We start from the raw sequence: 20775 nt of genomic DNA, 5'->3' as shown, positions 1-20775 counted from the left end.
GTCAAGAAACATGGCGTTAATTCTCTTTGTGGATGAGATAAGACTTCTGCTAAACGATTAGTAATCACTTTTCTTATCAAAGGAAGAAATGATTGGGGATAAATGAGCCAGAAATTTGTGTGAGTTATTCTTAATTTGGAATGTTTTTATTCCATTTTATAAAACTGTGACTGGTTTTCTTGTCAGTATGTTGCACAACACGCATGAAAGTGTTTCCTTGCACAATATTATCAGGAAAGACGTGTCATCTGGCAAAACCATGAGGAATTTATTAAGCAGAAGTGTTTCCCTCATTCAGTTTCAGTAGAAAATGGTCATCGGTCCCACAGCGGGAAGGGACATGTTTCTTACTGTCAGCGATATTAGGTGTCAGTCGGCGGGTCATTCCTGGAAGCTGAGATGGGAAATAACTGCGCTGCAGCGAGGAAATACAAACTAAATTTAACTGTAATACTTTGAACTTTCTTTTGCTTTCTTTTAAAAATAAGTGAGTCATATGAGGAGTACAGTTACTGTTATATTTCAAAATGAAAATTGAATACGATGTTATTAATACACATATGATAACACAGTAAATATTCCAGCAGTAGTACATTTATATTTACAGTCTCTCGTCTCTTTCGGTCGCTGCAGCCTGAGCTTGTCTGCATAATTAAAAGCTGGCTGAAATATGGTGACTACAGCTGAGATTGTTCTTTGGCTTCAGCGACTGCTTCAGGCTGAGTCACCTCTCGCCCTGTTGTTAAGTGAAGCACTAGACACGGGCAGACTGGTCGTGGTCCCAATCTTCATTTAATAACAGATTGTTTTGTCTACTCTTGCACCGGCTTCTCCGTTTCTTCCTGGTCTTTGAGCTCCTGCTGTTTCCCCTTTTAAACTGGACAACTGTGCCCTGTGCTTTGACTACAGGTGCTTTTACACAGGCCGAAGAAAGAAATGAATCCGGCGAAGAGTGACTGACACCCATCCAGTTGTACAGATGTGTTTGCACATATATGTCGTTGTTCATAGAGCTCCTGATTCAAATGCGTTCAGGCAGTCCCTTTTCTTCTTGGAAAAAATAGCCCAGTGTCCAAACTGTAAGACATGCATTAAAGATGATTAAGATTTAGTTACTTCATGATAAGGATATTTTTTGTTAAGGTGGGTTAGAGGCGCTTTAAGGGACATTGAGGACAGAAGAGGTCTCTAAACAAAGTCTGGGAATGGTGATTATTGTTTGTTAGGGATATTAATTAGGTAATGCTGATTCTCCTGACAGCACATAGTGCCACATTTATTCAGTTTTCTTTTCATTCACTTGCAGGAAATGGCTCGATGTGCATTTTACCAGTAAAGTCTTGAAGCCGAGCTACATGATGTTTAAACCAGTGGCAGGCCATCTCTTAAATCATCTCTTTTCAGAGGCACTCAGTGTGATTGTAGTTGTCTTGTCTGGAAGTTCTCCAACTCTGATACATACGCTAAAGAGGAATGGGATAATTTAAGAACTTTATTTATGCATTTCATCAGCATAAATGTTCTTCTGGCACAAGATCAAAAGGATGGGGGAAATCTGAATTTCTTAATGAAAGTAATTTCTTCTTCTTTTATTCCCATCCTCAGGGTCATACGCCTCTGTGCGATTAGAGAATGAACGTGAGAGTTGAGTCTCTGAAGAGAAATGCAAAATCCCAGAGAGGAAAGAGGAAAACTTCAAGTTAGCCTCCAAGTCAGTCAGTCTAGGAATGTCTTAAGAGCAACCCAACATTAATGACACACTGAATTTATTTCTTCACACTTTCACCTGTCACATGATATTAGCAGCAGTTCTTCTCTATGCTGAAGGAGCACGTAAGCAGAGTATGGTTTCATTTAGTGGATTGTTGTAATGGCCTAAATGCCTGATTCTCCTAAGAAGTTACCTTTTAGGAAGTCTACTGACTTACCTACTCGCCAACAGTCAGATGGGAGGACTGAAACTACTCTCGTGTTTCTTCTCTAAAGGTTAAGGTGCACCCTGCTGGCATCATGGTCATTTTTGACTTTTGATTTCTTTGTTGTTTTGTTTTGACAGGGTGAAATAATTGCAGAGCATACACCTTTAAAGCCTTTAAAACAAGGATCAGGTGCTCAAGACTTTTCTATTTTTGTTCCCATTCAAAAATAATGTAGATATAGGTTAAAATGTATAACTGCACCTCCACTGATATTTGTTAAAATGTCTCTTGGCAAACTGCACCTCAACCAGATGCTTTTGGTAGCCATCAGCAAATATAACTCTGTGTGAATATTTGGTTGCTCTTCTTGGTTTCCTGGCACAGACTCTGTTTTAAAGCATAGTTTACACATTTTCAACAGGCTTGAGGTTGGGGGGGGTTTTGGAAGCGCTTTTTCAGAAGCTTAGGATTAGCCTTTAAAATATTTTTTTAAACCCAAAACTTAACAGTGATCTGTCTCTATACCCCACACCCTCACTTAAAATACATAAATACATGATCAAAATAAAAACAGCAGACCTAGAGATTTCTTTTCTGTCTTGGAAGTGCAAGTAGTCCAGCACCAGAAGCACCAAAGGTAATTAAAAAAACGACACTTACAGTTGCTTAAAATGTGCATTCTTCCCCGAGTTCCCTTTAACTGTTTCACTTTTTGACTATACAGTCAATGCATGATAATAAAAACACTGTAAGTCATTTAAAAACTGAAAACAATTTATTGTTATTTCTTGAATTATTTCCATATGCTGTGTGCTCTTTGTGCGAAATAGGTTTTTCCATCAGCCCGTGGCAGCGTATTATATTTGATGTAGAATATCTTACAGGTATAAAAGGTGCCTGAGGAAACTTGCTGTGTGTAGAATCTGTATAATAATATGCAAAACTCTATTAATCCCTTTGCCAGGAATTGGAGGAATACATTTCGCACGCTGATTGCCATCCAACAAAGTTTTCTGCCATGTATCAGAGCAGGCGATCAGCAGCGCTCTTATCTGAGCTGGGACTTTACATATTCTGTGTAACAATACTGGCATTTGAACGGCTGAGATCAATCTCTTCCGCAGGGTGATTTGCCTCGTTCAAACTGTTTGCCTAGTTATTAGTAATTCCTTTTAGTAATGTACAGGAACTCACACAGATGTGTTATCAGCTCCTGTCTACTTCCTGATTTTACAACCTGCTATCTTTTTCTCGAGCCAACCTCAGTCACACCACCGGCCCGTAAACTGGAGGGCAGAAATCAGCCTTTGTCCATGGCACTTCCCTTGGCTTGCCTCCACAGAGGTCTTATCATCGCCTATTTGAATGCACGGTGATGCTGATAAACTCTGCAGCCGCACAATTAATGTGTCATTTTGCATGGAGTGATCTGTAATCGTGTCACTGTGAAAACACTGGCATTGCCATTGTTTTGGGATTTTTTTTCCCCTTGTCTGACGTGTCTCAGCTTGAGGTGTCCTCCCGATCACCCCATTCAGTATTTGCACACACGCATAACAGGAGGAAAGTAAGGATGTGTGCACACACGACCTGGCAAGACGTCCGTCATTGTTACTGAGAGATGCAGAAGTTTTGAACTTTAGTGCCGTTTTCCAAGAAAGCTATCTTGTGAAATTTTTTCCAGATGATTCAAACTGTTGCTGACTTTGTTTTCTGCAAAACTGGAACTAATTAATCACTAGAAACCAACAATGCCGGCTAACAGTGTTTCTGCAGTATTTCTGAGTGATTCCAAATAAATGTTGTGGTGATGTTTGTGAGTAATGTTTACTGCGGTCTGTCTGTCTCGCTGATTGTTAAAGATGGCCACCATGCCATCAAAGCCTCAAACGTAGCTTTATTGTTCTGTTTTGGTTGTAAGAGCATTATAGGATGCAAGGGTGGAGTGCTAAGCTATCAGCCAACAGGTGCACGTCACAGACATGAGGATTACCATTAGAATAAAATACCAGAATTTTATTCACCAAAGCTTTGTAGACAGACTGTGAGCAGAATTAATCAGACCGCCGATTGATATGCAATATATATTATTTAAAAGGTGCACAAAAGGAGGTGAAGCATAATAGAACGCTAGCAGCTACAGCCATCTGTGTGGGTCCCTGTCAAATGCACGTTTATAAAAAAGATTCACCACCCATACAGATTTTATGAAAGAGAAACCAAAACAGGGCTTTTTATATAAAGCAGACTGTAAATCTGTTTATTTCTGTTGTAAAGTTGGACATATTAAGATTGGGAGTCTGTGGGGAATAACTCATTGCTGGAGCCTCGAGTGGACATTGAAGGAACTGCAGTTTTTTGTAGCTTGACGCTAGTATGTGGCATTTGTTCTTATTATTAGATAATTCCCTTTCTTGCATGTCTTCTGTCCTGTCTTGCTCTGCTCATCCTTCATGTTTCTTCCAGTGAAAACTGAGGTTTTTTGTCCCACTGTTGCCAGGTACTTGTTCATCTGGTTTTAGGTGTTATTGCTATCCAGATAAAACTGAATAAATTTAGTTGCATTGCCACGTGAAGTCTGATTTCATGCTTTTAAAGTAAAAATGATTAACAGCATTATATATTTACTCCAATTGCTCATTATTAGTTGACTTTATTAAATCAAGGCTGGTGGATTGATTCTACTCTCTGACCAGTCAGGCTTCCTGTGTCCCTTTGTCCGTATGTGTCTATGGTAAGCTAATCCGATATAGCTATGGCTATTCATCTGGACAAAAATGCAATCTTGACCTGCCAAAAACAGCAAAATATGTATTTCCTTATTATATAACCCTGCATTTCTGACGCCATTCACACTAAGTTTATACAGTGACCCCAAAACCAGAAGACCTGCTTTGTGATCTCAAGCACAAATTTCCAGATAAATCTTAATCTCGTTAATCGATGCAGTTAAATGCACATTAAAGTGAACAAGCTCTGAGGCTTGTTCTGAAGGATGCAGTCTCAGGTGCTGCAGAGCAATAACATGTAATACGTTTAGGAAGAGCGCTTCGCTGTAGATGAGAAGTGCAGGCATTTAAGAGGCCGAGAGTTTATTCAAGGTGTCAACTCTTTTGTGGAAACACCAGCTACGGCTCACGCGTTATTCTAATTACACCAGTGTATGTAGAGAGTGCAGTGCTCCTTTGTTTCTGTTTGCTGCATTCTCTCAGGGACTGCTGTCCTTGGGGCATGTTTTGTTTTTTTTGTTTTTAATTGTTGGTTGCTGTGTCTGCCATTCCAGTGCTGGATTTGAACAAATAAAACCCTGCGTCCAATAGTCAAGAATATTCATAAGCATTATTATGTTCTCTTCTCTCATTAAATTGCTGCTAATGCCTGCTAATGTAAGCTGCAGCAGGCACCATGGTTTTGGGATGATTGGACAAAAAATTCTTGATAACCTTTTGACGTCTTGTGGTCTGAGAGAGAACTAGGCTCGAGTTTCATGCTTTATAAAGTCACAGGTCTTTCTGGCCAAATTAGGAGTTGACAGGAGGAGACTGCCTTTAACTGTCCACCTGCACATCCGCAAGTGAGTATACTGTAATGCCAGTCTTCAAACATGTACATACGAGTGAGTCTTTGGAACGGAGAGGGGAGCGCCTTTAAAATGAGACACAAGCAAATTTCACCATCAGGAATAAAACAATTGGTTTGTTAGGCTGACTGTAAGCAGACACACCCGCTGCTCTATGGAATCAATCTGGTAAATGATCTGCTAATAAATTGTTAAACAGCAGTTAACTGCAGAGCTCATCAAACCAACCATCTTTAAAGACTTACAGAATTATAAAGAGTCAGTGCATTTTGCTCATTTCCATCTTTTTATTCTCGGACTTTACTGAATAACTTTCTGTCATTTACGGATCAAAATAATCTTTATTTCCCTGACCGTGGGCCTTGACACAACGCCTCAGTTCATCTGTCTCCTACAGGCAGTTTCAGCTCCATTACGCCTTCCTTTAGCTCTGTTTTCTTGCGCTTGGCTGCCACTTGTAAATTGAAGGTTTGAACAGCAGGTGGGTACTTGAGATGATCATATTAGCAATAGCTCCTCTCACTGATATCAATTAGAGTCAAGAGTAGAGGAAATACTCTCAAATGGAGTACTTAGAGTAGTCTGAAGCCTGAACCTTTAGGCTGTATGTATCTGCAGTATTTGCAACGTTAACCATGTTTAATGTGCAACAGCGTATCCATATTGTATAGGACAGAAAATAAGGGTTGGCATTTTCACAGCCTCGCATAAAGAAAGTAGATTCATTATATCTTCTAGGTGGTTAAACCCCAAACTGTTCTCAATCAGTGGGATTATAGCAGTGAGGCCTGGTGTAATCTTAGAAATGAACAGCAATTTTCTTTCTCCTTTCACTTTAGGAAGTCTGACTGTAACCATGAGAGCATATTAGTTAACGGAGCTGAGAGCAACAGGGACTCTTGACATGTCTGATAGCTCAGCTGGTGTTTGAAGAAGTTCAGCAGTGGGATTCAGTGTCACCAAGGTTAATTGCTTACACAGGTTACCATGCCTACTGTTCTTAAGTGTGCTCATATCCGCCGTGTTGCTACAGCGCTCGCTTACTTTGCTGCAGCATTACCACAGCCAAGTTTTGGGCCAGTTAATTTACTTTAAAAAGGCTTTTTAGCTGCCCTTCACTTCAGTCTCTCTGACGGTAAACAGAGCCATTCAATCTGCTTAAATGACGCCAGTGAATGGAAGAGTGTTGCGGACAGGTTCCTGTTCGAGGCAGAATCGCAGCCCCACATTCCTGTTCATACTGCCACTCCCAGCGAATGTAGATCATCCAAAGAGCAGCCGGTTTAAGTGTGCTGTAATAAGACTGATGCAAGTACCACAAGGTCACATCAGGAGCAGAGCTTCGTATTGAAAGAGCAGTAATAAAGAGATAGGGATTTGCCTACATAAAAACCTTAATCTATTTCTTCCGCTTTTGACAGAAATTCAGAGACCATCAAGGTCACGGACGCCAACTTGCTTGAATGTAATTATGCTCATTATCTGGTGTTGTACTATGGCTCCGTTATTTAAAATGAATGGGCTTTGGTCTCTTTGGCTACACACTGTGAAAGATTTTCCATTCTGCCATTGTAAAGGAAGAACTTCACACGGCGCCCCTGACCTGCCAGTCACCAGGAAACGTTCGTGATTGACTGATGAGCTTTTACCCTCGGCGGCTGTTTGTCTGTCTTGGAAAGTAGTGATGTCACCCGTACTGGTCGCCGTCATTCATGCTGCCTTTATAAAAGTTTAACTGATGGACTGCTTCTTTTTTTTATTTTTTATGTCTGTTTAATTTTTAAATATGCACTTGGAAGAAAACTTGGTTTGCTGATTCATTGTGAAGGTGGAGTTTTGTCTTTAGTCCCATCATGTTAAGCAGGCAATGTGGTATTTTTCAGCACCAGTAGTGTGCAATTAATATTGCACATTCAATGAATATTTAATTTTGAAAAATTATATTCGATTGTGGGAAACAAGAGGGGCAAAAATCAGCGACTGACAGTCTGCTTTAGTGCAAGGCCGGAGAAGGAATCACAGCTAGAAGATGATCCTGGTATCAAAGGTATAAAGGGGACCATTCGTGTGCTATCACTTGTTTTCAACAGCCGTCTATCCCACATCCTGATACGAGCCTTGAAAGTTTCCTCCAGTAAATTATCAGAAAACTGGTCAAACATCTCGGGTTCCTGTTTCTGTGCATTTCTTTTTTCTTTTCTTTTTTTTTCTTCTAAATGACATCAGAAACAGCAGTATGCGACATTACGTGATGGCAGAGCTTCAGTTCATCCTTTGTCATTTTTTTTTTTTTTTTTTTTTTTTTTTTTAATAAATAGGACAGGGGGAATGAATGAGAGAAAGAGGGGGAGAGAAAGAAAGAAAACCAAAGGGGAGAAGAGACGGTGAGAAGGGGGGGGAAGAGAGAGAAAAAAAAAAAGAACTCCTGGGTCACCTGTATGGAGAAAAAAAAAAAAACAAACAGAGGAGACAGCAAACAACAAAGAGCAACATAATAATAGAGAAAACAAAGCACCATCACAATAAACTAGCTAGTCATAGATATCAATATTTACTAAATAATAAACGATATTGTGCAGCACGCAAGATAGACAGCGCACAGTGTGCTTTGAGGCAGCAGCCAAGAAAGCTTTAGTCCGCGTCTGTGAATACCCATGTGTGCATACCTGTGTGGATCAGCATGCTTGCATTCCAAAGGTTTCTCCATGTAATGATCTGCTAGGGAGTGTGGGGGGGCCACAGCCCCGTCCTCCAGGGTGTGAAGCGGGTATGGAGGAGATCAAAACTCCAGACATCCAGAGGCCCCCAGAACACAAGAGACCATGGAAGACCAACAGAGGGGCAGCCGCGCCACTGTTCCAGTAAGAGCTGAGGAGAGTCCCAGATGAGGGCTCGCCCAGCAGCCGCGGAGCAGAAGTCAGGGGGAGTTGCAGTGACGCGCCCGTGAGCTCCGCCGGCCCCCAGCTGTGCCTGAGTGACCGAGCCCCAGGCCGAGAGGCCGGGGGCACCCCACCTCCAAAGGGGCCCGAGCGAGCCCCAGGCCCCAGGCCCCGACAAGCGGCCGCCAAGGAGTGAGCCGGTGTGTACCCGGACGCCCACCCCCAGACACAAAGAACCACCAACACACCGACACCTGAGGGAGTCCGCCACCGGCAGGGGAAGTGGTGGTGGGTGGAGATAGGCCTCCAAACCTTGGAGGGCCTGAGGTGTCCCCAGAGAGGTGGCGTCTGATACCCAACCTGACATATAGACACAGACATACAGGCACACACAGACACAAACATCCATTCCCACCCTCATGCTCTCATATGCACTTACTCCACACTCAACCAACGTGGAGACAGACATAAAGAGACGCTGTACACACAATCACACTCCCCAAGCGTACTCTACAAACCGGGTCTAGGTACCCTTGCCCCTGGAGGGGGGAATTGCACCCAGACCCAGGTGGTGTTACCCTTTTCCCTGCGGTGGGGAGAGGCAGACCACCCCGACTCCGCAGTAGCAGGGAGGCCCCACACCCCAGACCGCAGTCGGGGTGTGCGGCTGCAGAGTTTATCAGTCTGTGCATTTCTTAACAGAGCTTAAATGAAGATAATTTTATTATAAAGTTAAGAGAGATCAGAGATGCTGGAAAAAAAAATTGACCGAAAGCAGGAACAAGACTTTGTGTGATTTTATTAAATATTCTATAATTATAGCAACAAAGAACATCAGCTGATTCTGAGGTTGTCCGGTGGGCAGAACTCTCTGATTTTTCTTTTCTTTCTTTTCTTCTCATGGAATCACCCAGGAATGATTTATAATTGTGAATGTGTGAATAGCAGGTGCTAATAAACAGACTGTGAGTGTGGCGGGACTAGAGATGAACTCGTGGCGACAAAAAAATCTGCTGAATTTTTCAGAAGAAGAACGAGCTCGAATACGCACGCTATAATCAAACAATCCAGGCAGTGGAGGGAAGTTGCTGAGGATGTCGGAGAACCCAGAGGCGACAGGCACGTTGCCAGCTGTATTGGGGCTTCTGGATGTCCTCTACAGCACATCATAGCAGACTCTCCCAGCTAACAAAGGGATATCCCCATGAAGTCCCCTAAGGCTGCTGCTGTCATTGAGAAAGGCGATGTAGGAAAACAATACATCCAATCACAGAAGATCATCTCTCCTCTCATATGTGATATAAACAGAACAACACAGGAGTTTGCAGCAGAGCCTCCGTGACAGTAATATGGCTCTAATTAGAAATGACTGCACACCACCCGCACACCACCCACACACCTGTCACTTCTCCGTGATGGATATCCAGGTAGTCAGATCCAGAGGCTTTCAGCCATCGTGGTGAGTTCAGGGCCCCTCGTCGCTGCGCGCCGTTGTGGCGCTGAAGCTCACCGCAGGAGAGGTCGGCAGGTGTGCTCCCACCCTGCTTCGACTTTTCATGTGAAGCTGGCGAACACACGGAGGCTTTCTGCTGACTTTGTCATCAAATATTCATGGCTGTCTGCATTAGCTTGCAGAGTTCTAATTGAGTTCTGTATATTCAGACGTGATTAACTCGGTCTAATTCCTCAAAGGAGCGAGCCAATTAGATAGCACTTGCATGAATAGGATTTCACATCTTGGTGCGTCTCCAGACTTGCCAAGACAATTATGCGCGTGTGTGTAATTGTGCCGTACAGTGGGTGTGAGCCAGCTAAATTCAAGCAGGTCATTATTTCTTATTACTGACCCGCACTACAGGAAATGCAGCCGTTCTATCCATTACAAGCAGGAAAATGAAAAGCACGCGCGTTGTTACTAGAATGCACTGTTTAGACAAGAGAGCAAATCCATGTATCGGCACCCACTAAACCTTCCTCGTGCTTTTCGTCCAAGCACCCCCACCACGCTCTGCTCCCACCCCCCCCCACCCCCAAGAGGCAAGCAGGAGAGAAAAATATCCGTGACCCAGTGCTGACCCACCACAATGTCACTCTAACTCATGCTATGAGAGAACTACTGCCGGGGTCTTTGTCAGTTTCTCTCTGTAACCAGAGCAGGAGACATTGCCCAAAGTCCAGAGGGGTCGCATTCTGCTGCGGAGCTGAATTTAAGGCGGAGAGGCAGATGGGCAGGCCGGCCACTTTGCCTGAGCCGGAGAGAGGGCCCCCACTGCCACCTTTTATTCTTTGAAGAAAGGCCTGAGCGAGGCATGAGCTGAGTGGTCGACCCTGTCCCTTCATGTTGGCTGTAGCTTGATGTTATCACGCAGCTAAAATAAGAAATCTGTGTGAACAAGTAAAGCCACGCAGCTGTGTGTACTAGCATGTATGAAAATTTAAATCCCATTGGACATGTGCTGTTTCATTAGTTTGCCTTGTTTTGAAGTGAAACCTGCACGGGCTGCTGGTGAGAAGGATCAAGGGGGGGCCGCTGCCGAGACCATCCAGCCGACCGGGTGTTTAAAAAGAAACAAAACAGGAAAGGAAGCTCTGGCGGGATGCCATCCCATTCCTGCACGTGCTGGTCATTTATAACCCGGTGTGAATTTATTACCCTGACAGACAGGCTGAGCAGAGCTGAGCACAGGAGACTCTGAGGAAACGAGGCCTTTCCAGGTCAGAGACACCGAAACCTCGGCCCGCTCGTCCTGACTGACTGGCGTGCACACAGATGAGTGTCACAAACGCTCCGTCTGTGAATTATGCAGCTGATACTTTCAAGGTCACTGATCCTCTGAGTTAGCAAACCATCGCTTTCCACTGTATGACATGCTCACTCACACCCACACACAAACAAACAAAAAAACATGCACACCTCAGTCATCTGCATCCAGGCAGCGGAGAAGATACGAGTGGGTGATTTACATAACGCGCTTAGAAATGACAGGATTCTGTAAAGGAGTCAAGTGTCGTTAATATATCTTCATACGCTCACAACTGAGGACCTAATGTTTAGAAACTACACAGATCGACGGAGTCAGGATGCCAGTCCTGCTCACTGGAAAGCAATGACGGCTTCAAAAGGGAATTTAGGTTGAATGTCGAGGGCTGAGGGTGAGATTGTGTCAGGGGTCTCGGGTGAGAGGAGGCAGGGGTGCTGATCAATTGTTAACCTTCTCAGGATGAGGCACAGAGATGATCACAGTCACTGAACTCAAACAGCTGAGGGGAAACTTAATTTTAAACACAGACCTTTCCATCTCCGTGGCCTGAGCAGACCGCGTGTTAGGAGAGGGTGATGCTCCCACAGTCCCTCTGCAAAAACGTGGATTTAAATGAGCTCCCAGGCTCCCTCAACAACAACAGATTTCCGGCCTTTCTCCAAGCCGACCCCTCCGTGATTTGTTTTAAGAATATAAAAACACCTCGTATAAAACTCCACTCCCTTTGCTTTATGAAGTCACCCAGCGTAGCTCTGAAAACCTCGCCGTTACTGCTCATTTAACGCTCTTGCTTCCTTTTTTGTGATGAACAGAACCTTAGCAGGATCAGTGTCTGCGAACGCTAACACGGGGACGGGTTTGCCAAATCTCCAGTTTAAATATTCATTAAGAGAAGCTGATGCCAAGTCAGCTGTGAGGTAACTGCTTCTTCCTCGAGAAACTACTTCAAATAACAGCGTGCATACACAGATACCCACTACTGAGAGCTTTTTCAGCGTTGACCTTGGCAGTTGTAGTATGTGGAGTTGTAAGCAACCGCTGCGCTTAAGAGGAACTATTTGTTAATAAATGGATGTAAGGCGTCATCTCTTTTTCTCAGTCAGTTGTTTGATCTTGGAAAGAACATTGTGGATTTCTGATTTTCTCAGAGCAAAGCTCACAAACCAAAAGGTGTTGAGTTAGTCATGATAAAATTTCTTTTACGTTTCAGGGTTTTTTTGCCTAAAAATGACAAAAGTAGGGAATGGATTTCACAAATACTTCCCCTCTTTTCCCTTGTTTTGAACCGCCTAATAAAACTCTGGACTCTAATAACACATTTTAACTGGCTTAAAATTTAGATTTTACTCTCCTCATCGCACACATACCAGAGATGTCGTGGGATCTTCAGCTGCTATCTAGAGCTGCTTGGGGTTTGGTGTCTTTGCAGAGGACACTTGAGCATGTGGAGGAATCAGAAATCAAACTACCAGCATTGCAATTAGTGGACATCCTGCTCTACCATCTGAGCCTCGGATGCCTTTGCTGTCAGTGGAGGGAAGCTGAGTGCACTGGCTTCCTGAACCAATGAGGATTGCAGGTCACTGCACTCTGCCAAGAAGCTAATAAGCTGCTGGCTCTAGCTTCATGTGTAGAGGACCCTGGGAAAACCGCAGGGCTGTGAGGTGATTCTGACTGAGACACACTTTGGATAATATCATAAAAAATATGCAGCTGTATAACTCTGGTTTTTTTCTATATACCAAATCCCCCAATATCAGAATCAAATTGATTTACCTCTTTTTTTTTTAAATTTCATTTTCTTAATTTATCAGTTTGTCTATTTGTTTCTACTGTCCTTTAAAAAAATGGTTGAAGAAGATGAATCAGCAGGTCGTCAGCTTGCCCCAAACACGGACCCGGGTTCCCGGTCGCGAGATCCTTGTTTGTCGGATGAGCCAAACCAGATTTTTTTTCTTAGATTCCACGTTTGCTTCCTCCTGTACATTTGCATTATCGTTTTCCTGCTTTTGTCCCACCCACATCCCAACCTTGCACGAGGCTTTTGTAGCGTCAGGAAAAAAATTAGGGAATATAAAACTTTTATGGTCGGAAGATTCAGTCTAATCCTTTTTGAAGGTGCCCTGTTAGCAGCTTGTAGCTGTCTGTGTTCTAACAGTTGTTTTGGGAAATGTTTTTGGGACTGCAGGGATTTTTTGTTGGTTTGTTGGTAAAAACCAAGAGACCAGTGGGAAGAGTTATCAGCACCATATCAAGTTTATTTAATACATCTGTGGTGTGAAGAGCAGTGTTCCCTCTAATTTTTCATGTGTCTGAGTGAACACACAAACTCCCTGAGCAGTCCCTTGAACCACTGTGAGCAACAGCAGACGTGTGCACTGTGGTCGCACCAGCATCGAATCCATCCAAGTTACATGTTTTATTAAAATAATCAAATTACAGCATTTACATTTATGTTAGACTACTTTTAATTAACTGCTTTAGCCCACTTACAATGAAAATTTAAAAAAAATCTTGTTCATGACCTGTGAAGCATGTTAACACTATTGGAAGTAAAAATAACTTGAACTCCAATTTTGAAAACACAACTTTCTTTTTTTTTTTTTTTTTTTTTTTTTATATAAAGCTCTGTGGTCTGGGAGAGAGTCTGTAACTCTCTGTCTGCAAAATACAGTAAATAATGACCAATGTTGGGCAATTAATTATATAGTTACTTCTTCAAAAAAGTAACTGAGTTATGCAAACAAGAAAGTTTTTTGCAGCTGTTTAACCTAAAAATGCAGCCAAGGCGTTTTTTAAATAAACATTTCAAACTATTTACAGAACAATCAGCTGTTCTGCATCAAATTTGATGCAACACAAATTGTTTGTGCCACTCCAAAAAATCATTTCTGTCCACTATGAGATAAAGGAGAACAACAGCCTGATACCTGCAGGCCTGACAGCAGGAGATGTATCACTCCTGTAACACCTGTAACATTCAGCAGTCGCCTCATTGTTCTGACACACACAACAAAACTACACTACACACTAACTACACAAGATTTGCGCTAAATGTCTCAAATCTCTCACATCTCAAAACACCGCCGTCACTCCTAAAACTTGACCCCGTTTCTTAACAACTAGATGCCACGTTACCATATCATTTTTTGATTGGTCGCCATGGTACATTTTTCGACCAATAGGAAAGGGATTTTTTGGTTTTTGAGTGTTTCGAGCCGTCTTTACTGTTTCTTCCTGCAGTAAATATAAACAACGATAGTATTCAGGAAGAAAACCAAACATAGCAGATATTTTTTTATCACAACTCTGGTTTTACGTGGCCTATCAACACAATTTAAAAACTGGTATAAAGTCCACACTTTTTCCGTCAATTGTTCCGTCTGTCCTGCTCACGTCTCCAATGGTTGTACACGTTGTCATTAACGTGGCTTCACTCCACATCAGCCACGCAACTTTGCTAGCTAAAACACCGGTATCAGCACATACGGATGCTGTCATAGCCTGTCAACGTCGTTAATTAGCTGCGTATATACGAATGTGAATCGCATTATTGGCTGGACTATGGGATAAGGTGGCATAATAATCGTCCATACGGGAGCAGCCAGTCACTTACTAACACTGCCAAACAGAATTGTATTTGTAGAAATTTGTAAAATGTATAAAGTATTAATTTAAATTTCAATTCAGGTTAGTTTTTTTTTTCTGTGCGCAACGCAGATTTTCTGTGCGCAGAGACCGTGCCAGCAGTGCGCAATTGCGCACGTACGCAGCTTAGAGGGAACATTGGTGAAGAGTAAGTGGAGCGTTGTGTTTTACCACAGAGTTGAGTCTGTAATGCACCCATGGTGCTCAGCTGTCAATCTTTGAGTTTGTTCTCCATCCCAAAGTGTCAAATACTGGCACGCTGTCAAAGCTGGTATCATCTCACAGATACACATCAGGTGTCCTTTGATACTTGTGCTGTGACACAGTCGGCTGTGGCAGTGGTGACACAGGTCTCTCACTTCTAAATCACCATATGTGGAAGCTCAGAGAGGTCCCTTTAGATGCACTGGTTAAGTGTCACTTTTCAGCATGCAGGGTTAATGTTATGAGCAGTTGTAGTTGGACCCAAACAAGCATCTATTGCAAAGCCTAGCATAAACTTGGAAAGCCAACGAAAGCAAACTTCCAACCTCACCCCTTCAACTTCATTTTGAAGTTGGAGGGGTCTCTTGGCTCCTTTTGCTCATGTGTGAAAGAACTGAAGTCAAAGGTAACTTGGTGATATCTAGGATGATGTCAGCACCTAGCAAAACTGCAGTATTTAACATGAGATTTAACAGCATTGCAGTCCGTGCAGTCTAAATTAACATCATTTCCCCAAACCTCTGCCTCTGTTCTTGTGGTTTGCAGTGTTATGTTAGGCTGAATTGTGTTGGGAAATTTCCTTTTTTTTTTTTTTACATTCTTATTTTTTTTCCATTCTACTTGACACAGGAGAAAATTCTTGTATACGTAAGTAACTGTTTCTAACAAAAGGCTTTCTTCTTTTCCCGCTTGATTGACTCATCTTAAGCAATAAAAGGGAGAGAAGCTGCTTGTCAAGGTTCATTAAGTCAGTGGACACCTTCCCTCGGGAGTTAGGAGGGTCAGTGATTTGACTCATAGTTCAACAACAAGTCATTAACTCTCATTCAGTCCATGAAGAGCGCTCAGATGCATGTTTCCTACAAGCTCTTGTTAGGTATCAGAGAGCTACCTTCAACAGAGTGCAGCGATGTCACACGGCGTGGCCGGGCGCCGACCGGCACATTCTGTGACACACATGCACACGGAATCAGATCATCTGTAAATTTGGCCCGCTCTGAGTTCAGCGTGCCAGGTCATAAATGGCGTGTAGCCTCACTGATCTCCAGCCTACCTCCTGTCAGCCCAAGTTGCGAAAGAGAGAGAGAAAGGAGAGGTGTAAAAATCTGTGTTGCTACGGTTGCAGAGACGATGAACACCTTCAGCTCAACAGTATGCCACATCACATTTCCAGCTGTTTAGCGTTTCATGTGCAAACACAGAAAACACGTCTTTGTTCCCGCATTCTTTTACCTTTAGCTGCTCTTTGCACTTAAACACAGAGACACATTAGTGTTCGCTGGATTCTGAGGAGAGAAGAGCCATGGAAGTTTTCAAGTTTTCAGTCTCGCTTACATTACAGAAATTAAATGGGGTTTTTTTTAGCTTTTTTATTTTCTCGTCAGTATTTTTACAAGTGCAGGCTAATTGATTAATTATCATCAAACCCTCCAGTATTTCTGAAAACTGAGCTGATTGTCACTTGATCCAGTAAAGCTGCAAATTACAAGTGGACTTGAAGCGGAAATTAGTGAAACATTTTCACTAGACAAAAGACTTAATATTAGAGTCCCAGACTTCATTGTGTGTATTTTTTTCTGGTGTGAGCATCTCTTTCTGTCGCCCAACTCTCATGTTCAGAGCGGATCACATGGGACCGCTTGACTCCGTTACGTGCTTTGTTCGCCATCGCAGTTCTCATCCTAACAGACAGCTGTGTCGAACGCCGTTTTGTTAGGCCGTTCCCAAACGGTGAGAAGCTGAGCCGGACTGTGCGAGCTCTCATTTGGTGTTGCCGGAGCACTTTATAGCAAAAGTAAAATGGCTTAAAATGAAAGAAAAATGGGGGTCGCGATTGACTTTAACACACTCTACTCAAACCTCGGTTCAGCAAGAGGCTGTCTGACCTAAATTTACTTTACCTCATCTGCCTAGACATTTGTTTAGCCTTCTGGGCAAACACTTAGAGAAATGTTTGAGGGAGAGAGGAGGAAAAAAAGAATACATATGCTTGAATACATCACATTTAGTCAAGGGAAAAGTAAAACCCGGACATCTGCAGACATATACAGCCCTCTAGTGGCAAACTACAAGGGACCTGAATGTCTGACAGGGAGGGCATGAAGTGATTTATGCAGAATTTCCTAAACCATCTGTGGAAGTCGTGCCCAACCGCAGACCATGAACATTCTCTGTGTTGACATCAGACCCGGTTTTCTGTAACAGACCTTAATAAACGTTACTTAATCCCAAATAACAGGAGTCACGAGTGAATGGGAAAAACAACAGCGGCTGAGCAGAATAAATGAATTGAGGTCATAGAATCTTACCATCAGAGAGAAATTTTGTCTTTTGAGTACTGTACTCATTACAATGGCCCGGAGGAACTGTGTGCTGTGAAATCATATGCTCTAGTTAAGCTAAACAAGGGCAAGGTATTCCCACATGAAGGGCAGATGAGAATAAGTAAGTAGAAATGCAGGCAGATGAGTAAGAGTTGAAGATGGTTTAGTGCTGTTTGGCCCTGGTATCTCACTCAGATTCTCAGGTTGCAAATATATTCTCCCCCCTCTCTCGATCTCTACCTCTACCTCTCTCTGTCTGTGTGCGTGTGTGAGGCAAACCTCAAGGGCTCAGTGCAGCGAGCTCATTAAAGGCTTTATTCCACTTCCAGGATCGAGCGGGACTGCAATATGGACATTGTTTATACACAAACATTGCCCTGGGAATAATGTTTATTTCTATTACCATCTTGGAGGGGTGTGGGTGTGGGGAGGGGGGGTACTGAGCATGTCTGCACTCATTGCTTTTCATGAAATAATGCCTCTCCAGGAGTGCCTTGAAGAAACGGCCATTTTTCAAACCACATTTCTCCAGCCTGCAGTCAAGCGTCAGCTGCCCTCCTCTCTTGCCCTCTCGCCCTCCGGTGGCACGCGATTGTGTTACGAGAGCCGTGTCAGGAGCAGTTTAACCGTGCACGTGAACTAATGAGCCTCATTCTGTAAAAGGCTTCTTCATTCATTTGCATACAGACTGAACGTCGGTGTATGTGCTGCACAGCCGGACGGGGGGGGTTTCGAGTTTACCTCGGCCGAGCGGTCACAGAAGTGTCATTTTAAGCGGCAGAGCCCGGCGGGGCGACTGGGAGGCAGCCGATGACGCAGCGCAGTGTTGCTACACACCCCGAGCTGTGTTTGGAAACACTGAGGCAGCTTGCTACTACAGTGGGAGCCAATGGGAACAGCTGAACCGTGCACTCTTTAGCCCAGTCAAGCGCAAAACAGGGGGGAGGAGGAGAGGGAGGCGGCGAACAGAGAGACAACAGAGATCCAGGAAATGCCTGAGCGAGGAGCAGTGACGGCGGGGCCCATCAAGTCGCACGCAGCCGCATCGGGCCGCACATTGATCACTCTCACATGATATATCCATCCCCCTGTAATTGCATTGCTGTTTAGAGAGGCAGTCGTTATTTATGAAATATTGAAATAACAAATGGTGTCTCCCGGCAGATATTAAGAAGAGAGATGCCACAGATAAGTCAGAGGCAGGCAGCGGCCACGTCTCCCCGCGGGCTGCTTGCCCAGTCGCCTGGCTGCAGAAATCCTGCAGTCATCACAAAGTGGAAATATTTACTGCTCGCACTCTTGCATACGGGAGGATGGAGTGTGGGTGAGGGCAGCTGAAAAATGACTGTGTTTGTGTTTCGAGAGGAGTGCTAATCAGATTCCTTCAGCTTCGGAGGCATTTGAGGACAGCCGAGCTAAAGGTCCCTAGTGTGGATTTATAAGTTGCACAAGCACAAATGGGCACAGAGCCACCAGAAGTGCAACACTGGCGACAGGAAGTTTCTAATCACAGCCTACAAAAACTGGGAGAAAATGCAGGGTTTTCACATTTTCCATGCTGGTGAAATTTCGTAGCCAACTTGTTAACAAGGCCCACTGTAAATGAATCCTCTAAATCACTTCGGTCATCATCAGGTTTGTTGTGTAACCGTGTGGGTGTCTGTGTGTTTGTGTCTACAGAACACCCTTGAGACCTGCACCATCTGCAGTAAGCCCATTATGGAGCGCATCCTGCGAGCTACTGGGAAAGCCTACCACCCTCACTGCTTCACCTGCGTGGTGTGTCACCGCAGCCTGGACGGCATCCCTTTCACTGTGGACGCTTCCAACCACATCCACTGCATCGAGGATTTCCACAAGTATGTAAACAAGTCCCTTTTAGATTTGAAGCGTCACTCATCGCTATATTTGACGTGTACACACGAGGGAAGTTTGCTTTCACTTGTCATACTGTAACGCAGATAAGAGGTCGCACAAAGCTGGTTATAAGTTAACCCAGGGTTTTTCCTGTATGTGGCGTTAGCAGCAGCTGACCAATTACAATTATTCATAAGTGTAATGGGAGCAGAGTGGCTGATATTACAAGGGAAGATGAATGGGAAACGTATTAAGAGGTTAAGCATATAATACAGGCTGAAAGCAGCACAGCTGCTGCAGACAAAGCAGCAGACTGTGAGTTTGTGTGAAAGGAAAAACGCTGTAGAATAATATAGCATTAAACGCGTGTGCTTTAATCGCTTTGGTCAGGACAACTTTAAAAGATCTGCTATATTAATAAAGTCTGAGTTGTTGTTGTTGTTAGCCAGCAAGGCTAAATGCAGTGTCTACGGCGGATCTATGAATATCATTCGGACACAATAGAATCTGATGGATTATACTGTACTTGAGTATGTCATTAAATGAATGTTTTTTATATTTGTTCCTTCAGCTACGGCCTCCATGGTGTTGGAAACCGTTTCCAGCCAACAGAGACTAAAGCTCCATCTAAGAATCTATATTTCTCACTGATCCTCATCCAGCAATTTTGTGCGTGTTGACCCTTAATCTGGAACATAACCTGCTCCGGTTCACAGCATACAGTAGGTTACCATGGTGATTATACCTCTGAAAGAAGTGAACCACCTTCATAGTACAGGAAAGCCAGGATTAACCTTAAAGGTACCTGGATTAGACAATAGCTTCTGGACAGAAACATGAATCCACTGCAAATGTGCCGTAAACCTTCGTTCCCTATAACGGCCAACAGGGGGCAACTCCTCTGGATGTAAAACAAAGTACGACTGTATAGACGATTGTGAGAAAATGACCCTTCGTCTCGCTTGATTTTTACCTCGGTGAACTTTTTTCCTAATTTTCCAAGTTTAATGTCTTCTTTAAAAAAGCATTATTTATATTTTTGTAAGTTACTTTCCTATTCTGAGTAAAAAATATATTAGAGCTCTGTGTATTTTAGGACCCGGCTATTTTATGCTCATTGATAATGCGGTGCCCTTTGCTACTGGGTCACTTTCATCCACCATCCTACATTTACCAGTGGGTGATGTAATCCTGGCTACATCCGTCTGCTGTACATGTACGTCAGGAGCTGGTACCAGGTTATCGTGGCCAACAAGGCAACTTAAATGTTTAATGCCAGGGGATGTAATAATCTGTGTCAGGTCAGCACTGACCTTTTGTACAGTCACGGTACAGTTCTTGCTTAAGAGGAGGAGTCATGGATTAGAAGCACTTGTGCTATTTACGGAAGCCAAGCGAGGGGCAGCCAATCAGATGAAAGTGGGCATCTAGCGAGCAGGACTTAAGAGACAAGAACTTAAAAATATGTTGTTGGGGTTTTTTTTTTAACATACGATGCACTGAGGGCTCCATCAGCATTTAACAAACAGAATCAATGTAGAAATGGATACTGATGTTGCTCTCTACCTGCTTGGTGTCCCCGTAAAGATTTCATGAAGTGAT

The 20775-nt window shown here is 43.4% G+C and overlaps 1 protein-coding gene and 1 long non-coding RNA gene across 5 annotated transcripts in view; one reads left to right on the top strand and one right to left on the bottom strand.

The window, feature by feature from the left end:
- The window catches only part of LOC146680450 (uncharacterized), a 75066-nt gene that overhangs the window by 39264 nt on the left and 15027 nt on the right, over positions 1-20775 (bottom strand). The window lies entirely within an intron of this gene.
- The window catches only part of lpp (LIM domain containing preferred translocation partner in lipoma), a 190606-nt gene that overhangs the window by 157435 nt on the left and 12396 nt on the right, over positions 1-20775 (top strand). For all 3 annotated transcript variants that reach the window (XM_085447276.1, XM_085447275.1, XM_085447277.1), the window contains one exon: positions 18997-19175. In XM_085447276.1, the coding sequence (XP_085303402.1) occupies positions 18997-19175 (179 nt within the window). The remainder of the gene's footprint in view (positions 1-18996; positions 19176-20775) is intronic.

This window comes from Copadichromis virginalis, linkage group LG23, assembly GCF_057382275.1.
Source record: "Copadichromis virginalis isolate Kocher_CV1m ecotype Utaka linkage group LG23, C_Virginalis_male_GT1.1, whole genome shotgun sequence".
NCBI classification, from domain to species: Eukaryota; Metazoa; Chordata; class Actinopteri; order Cichliformes; family Cichlidae; genus Copadichromis; species Copadichromis virginalis.
This window is presented reverse-complemented; position numbering and strand designations above follow the sequence as displayed.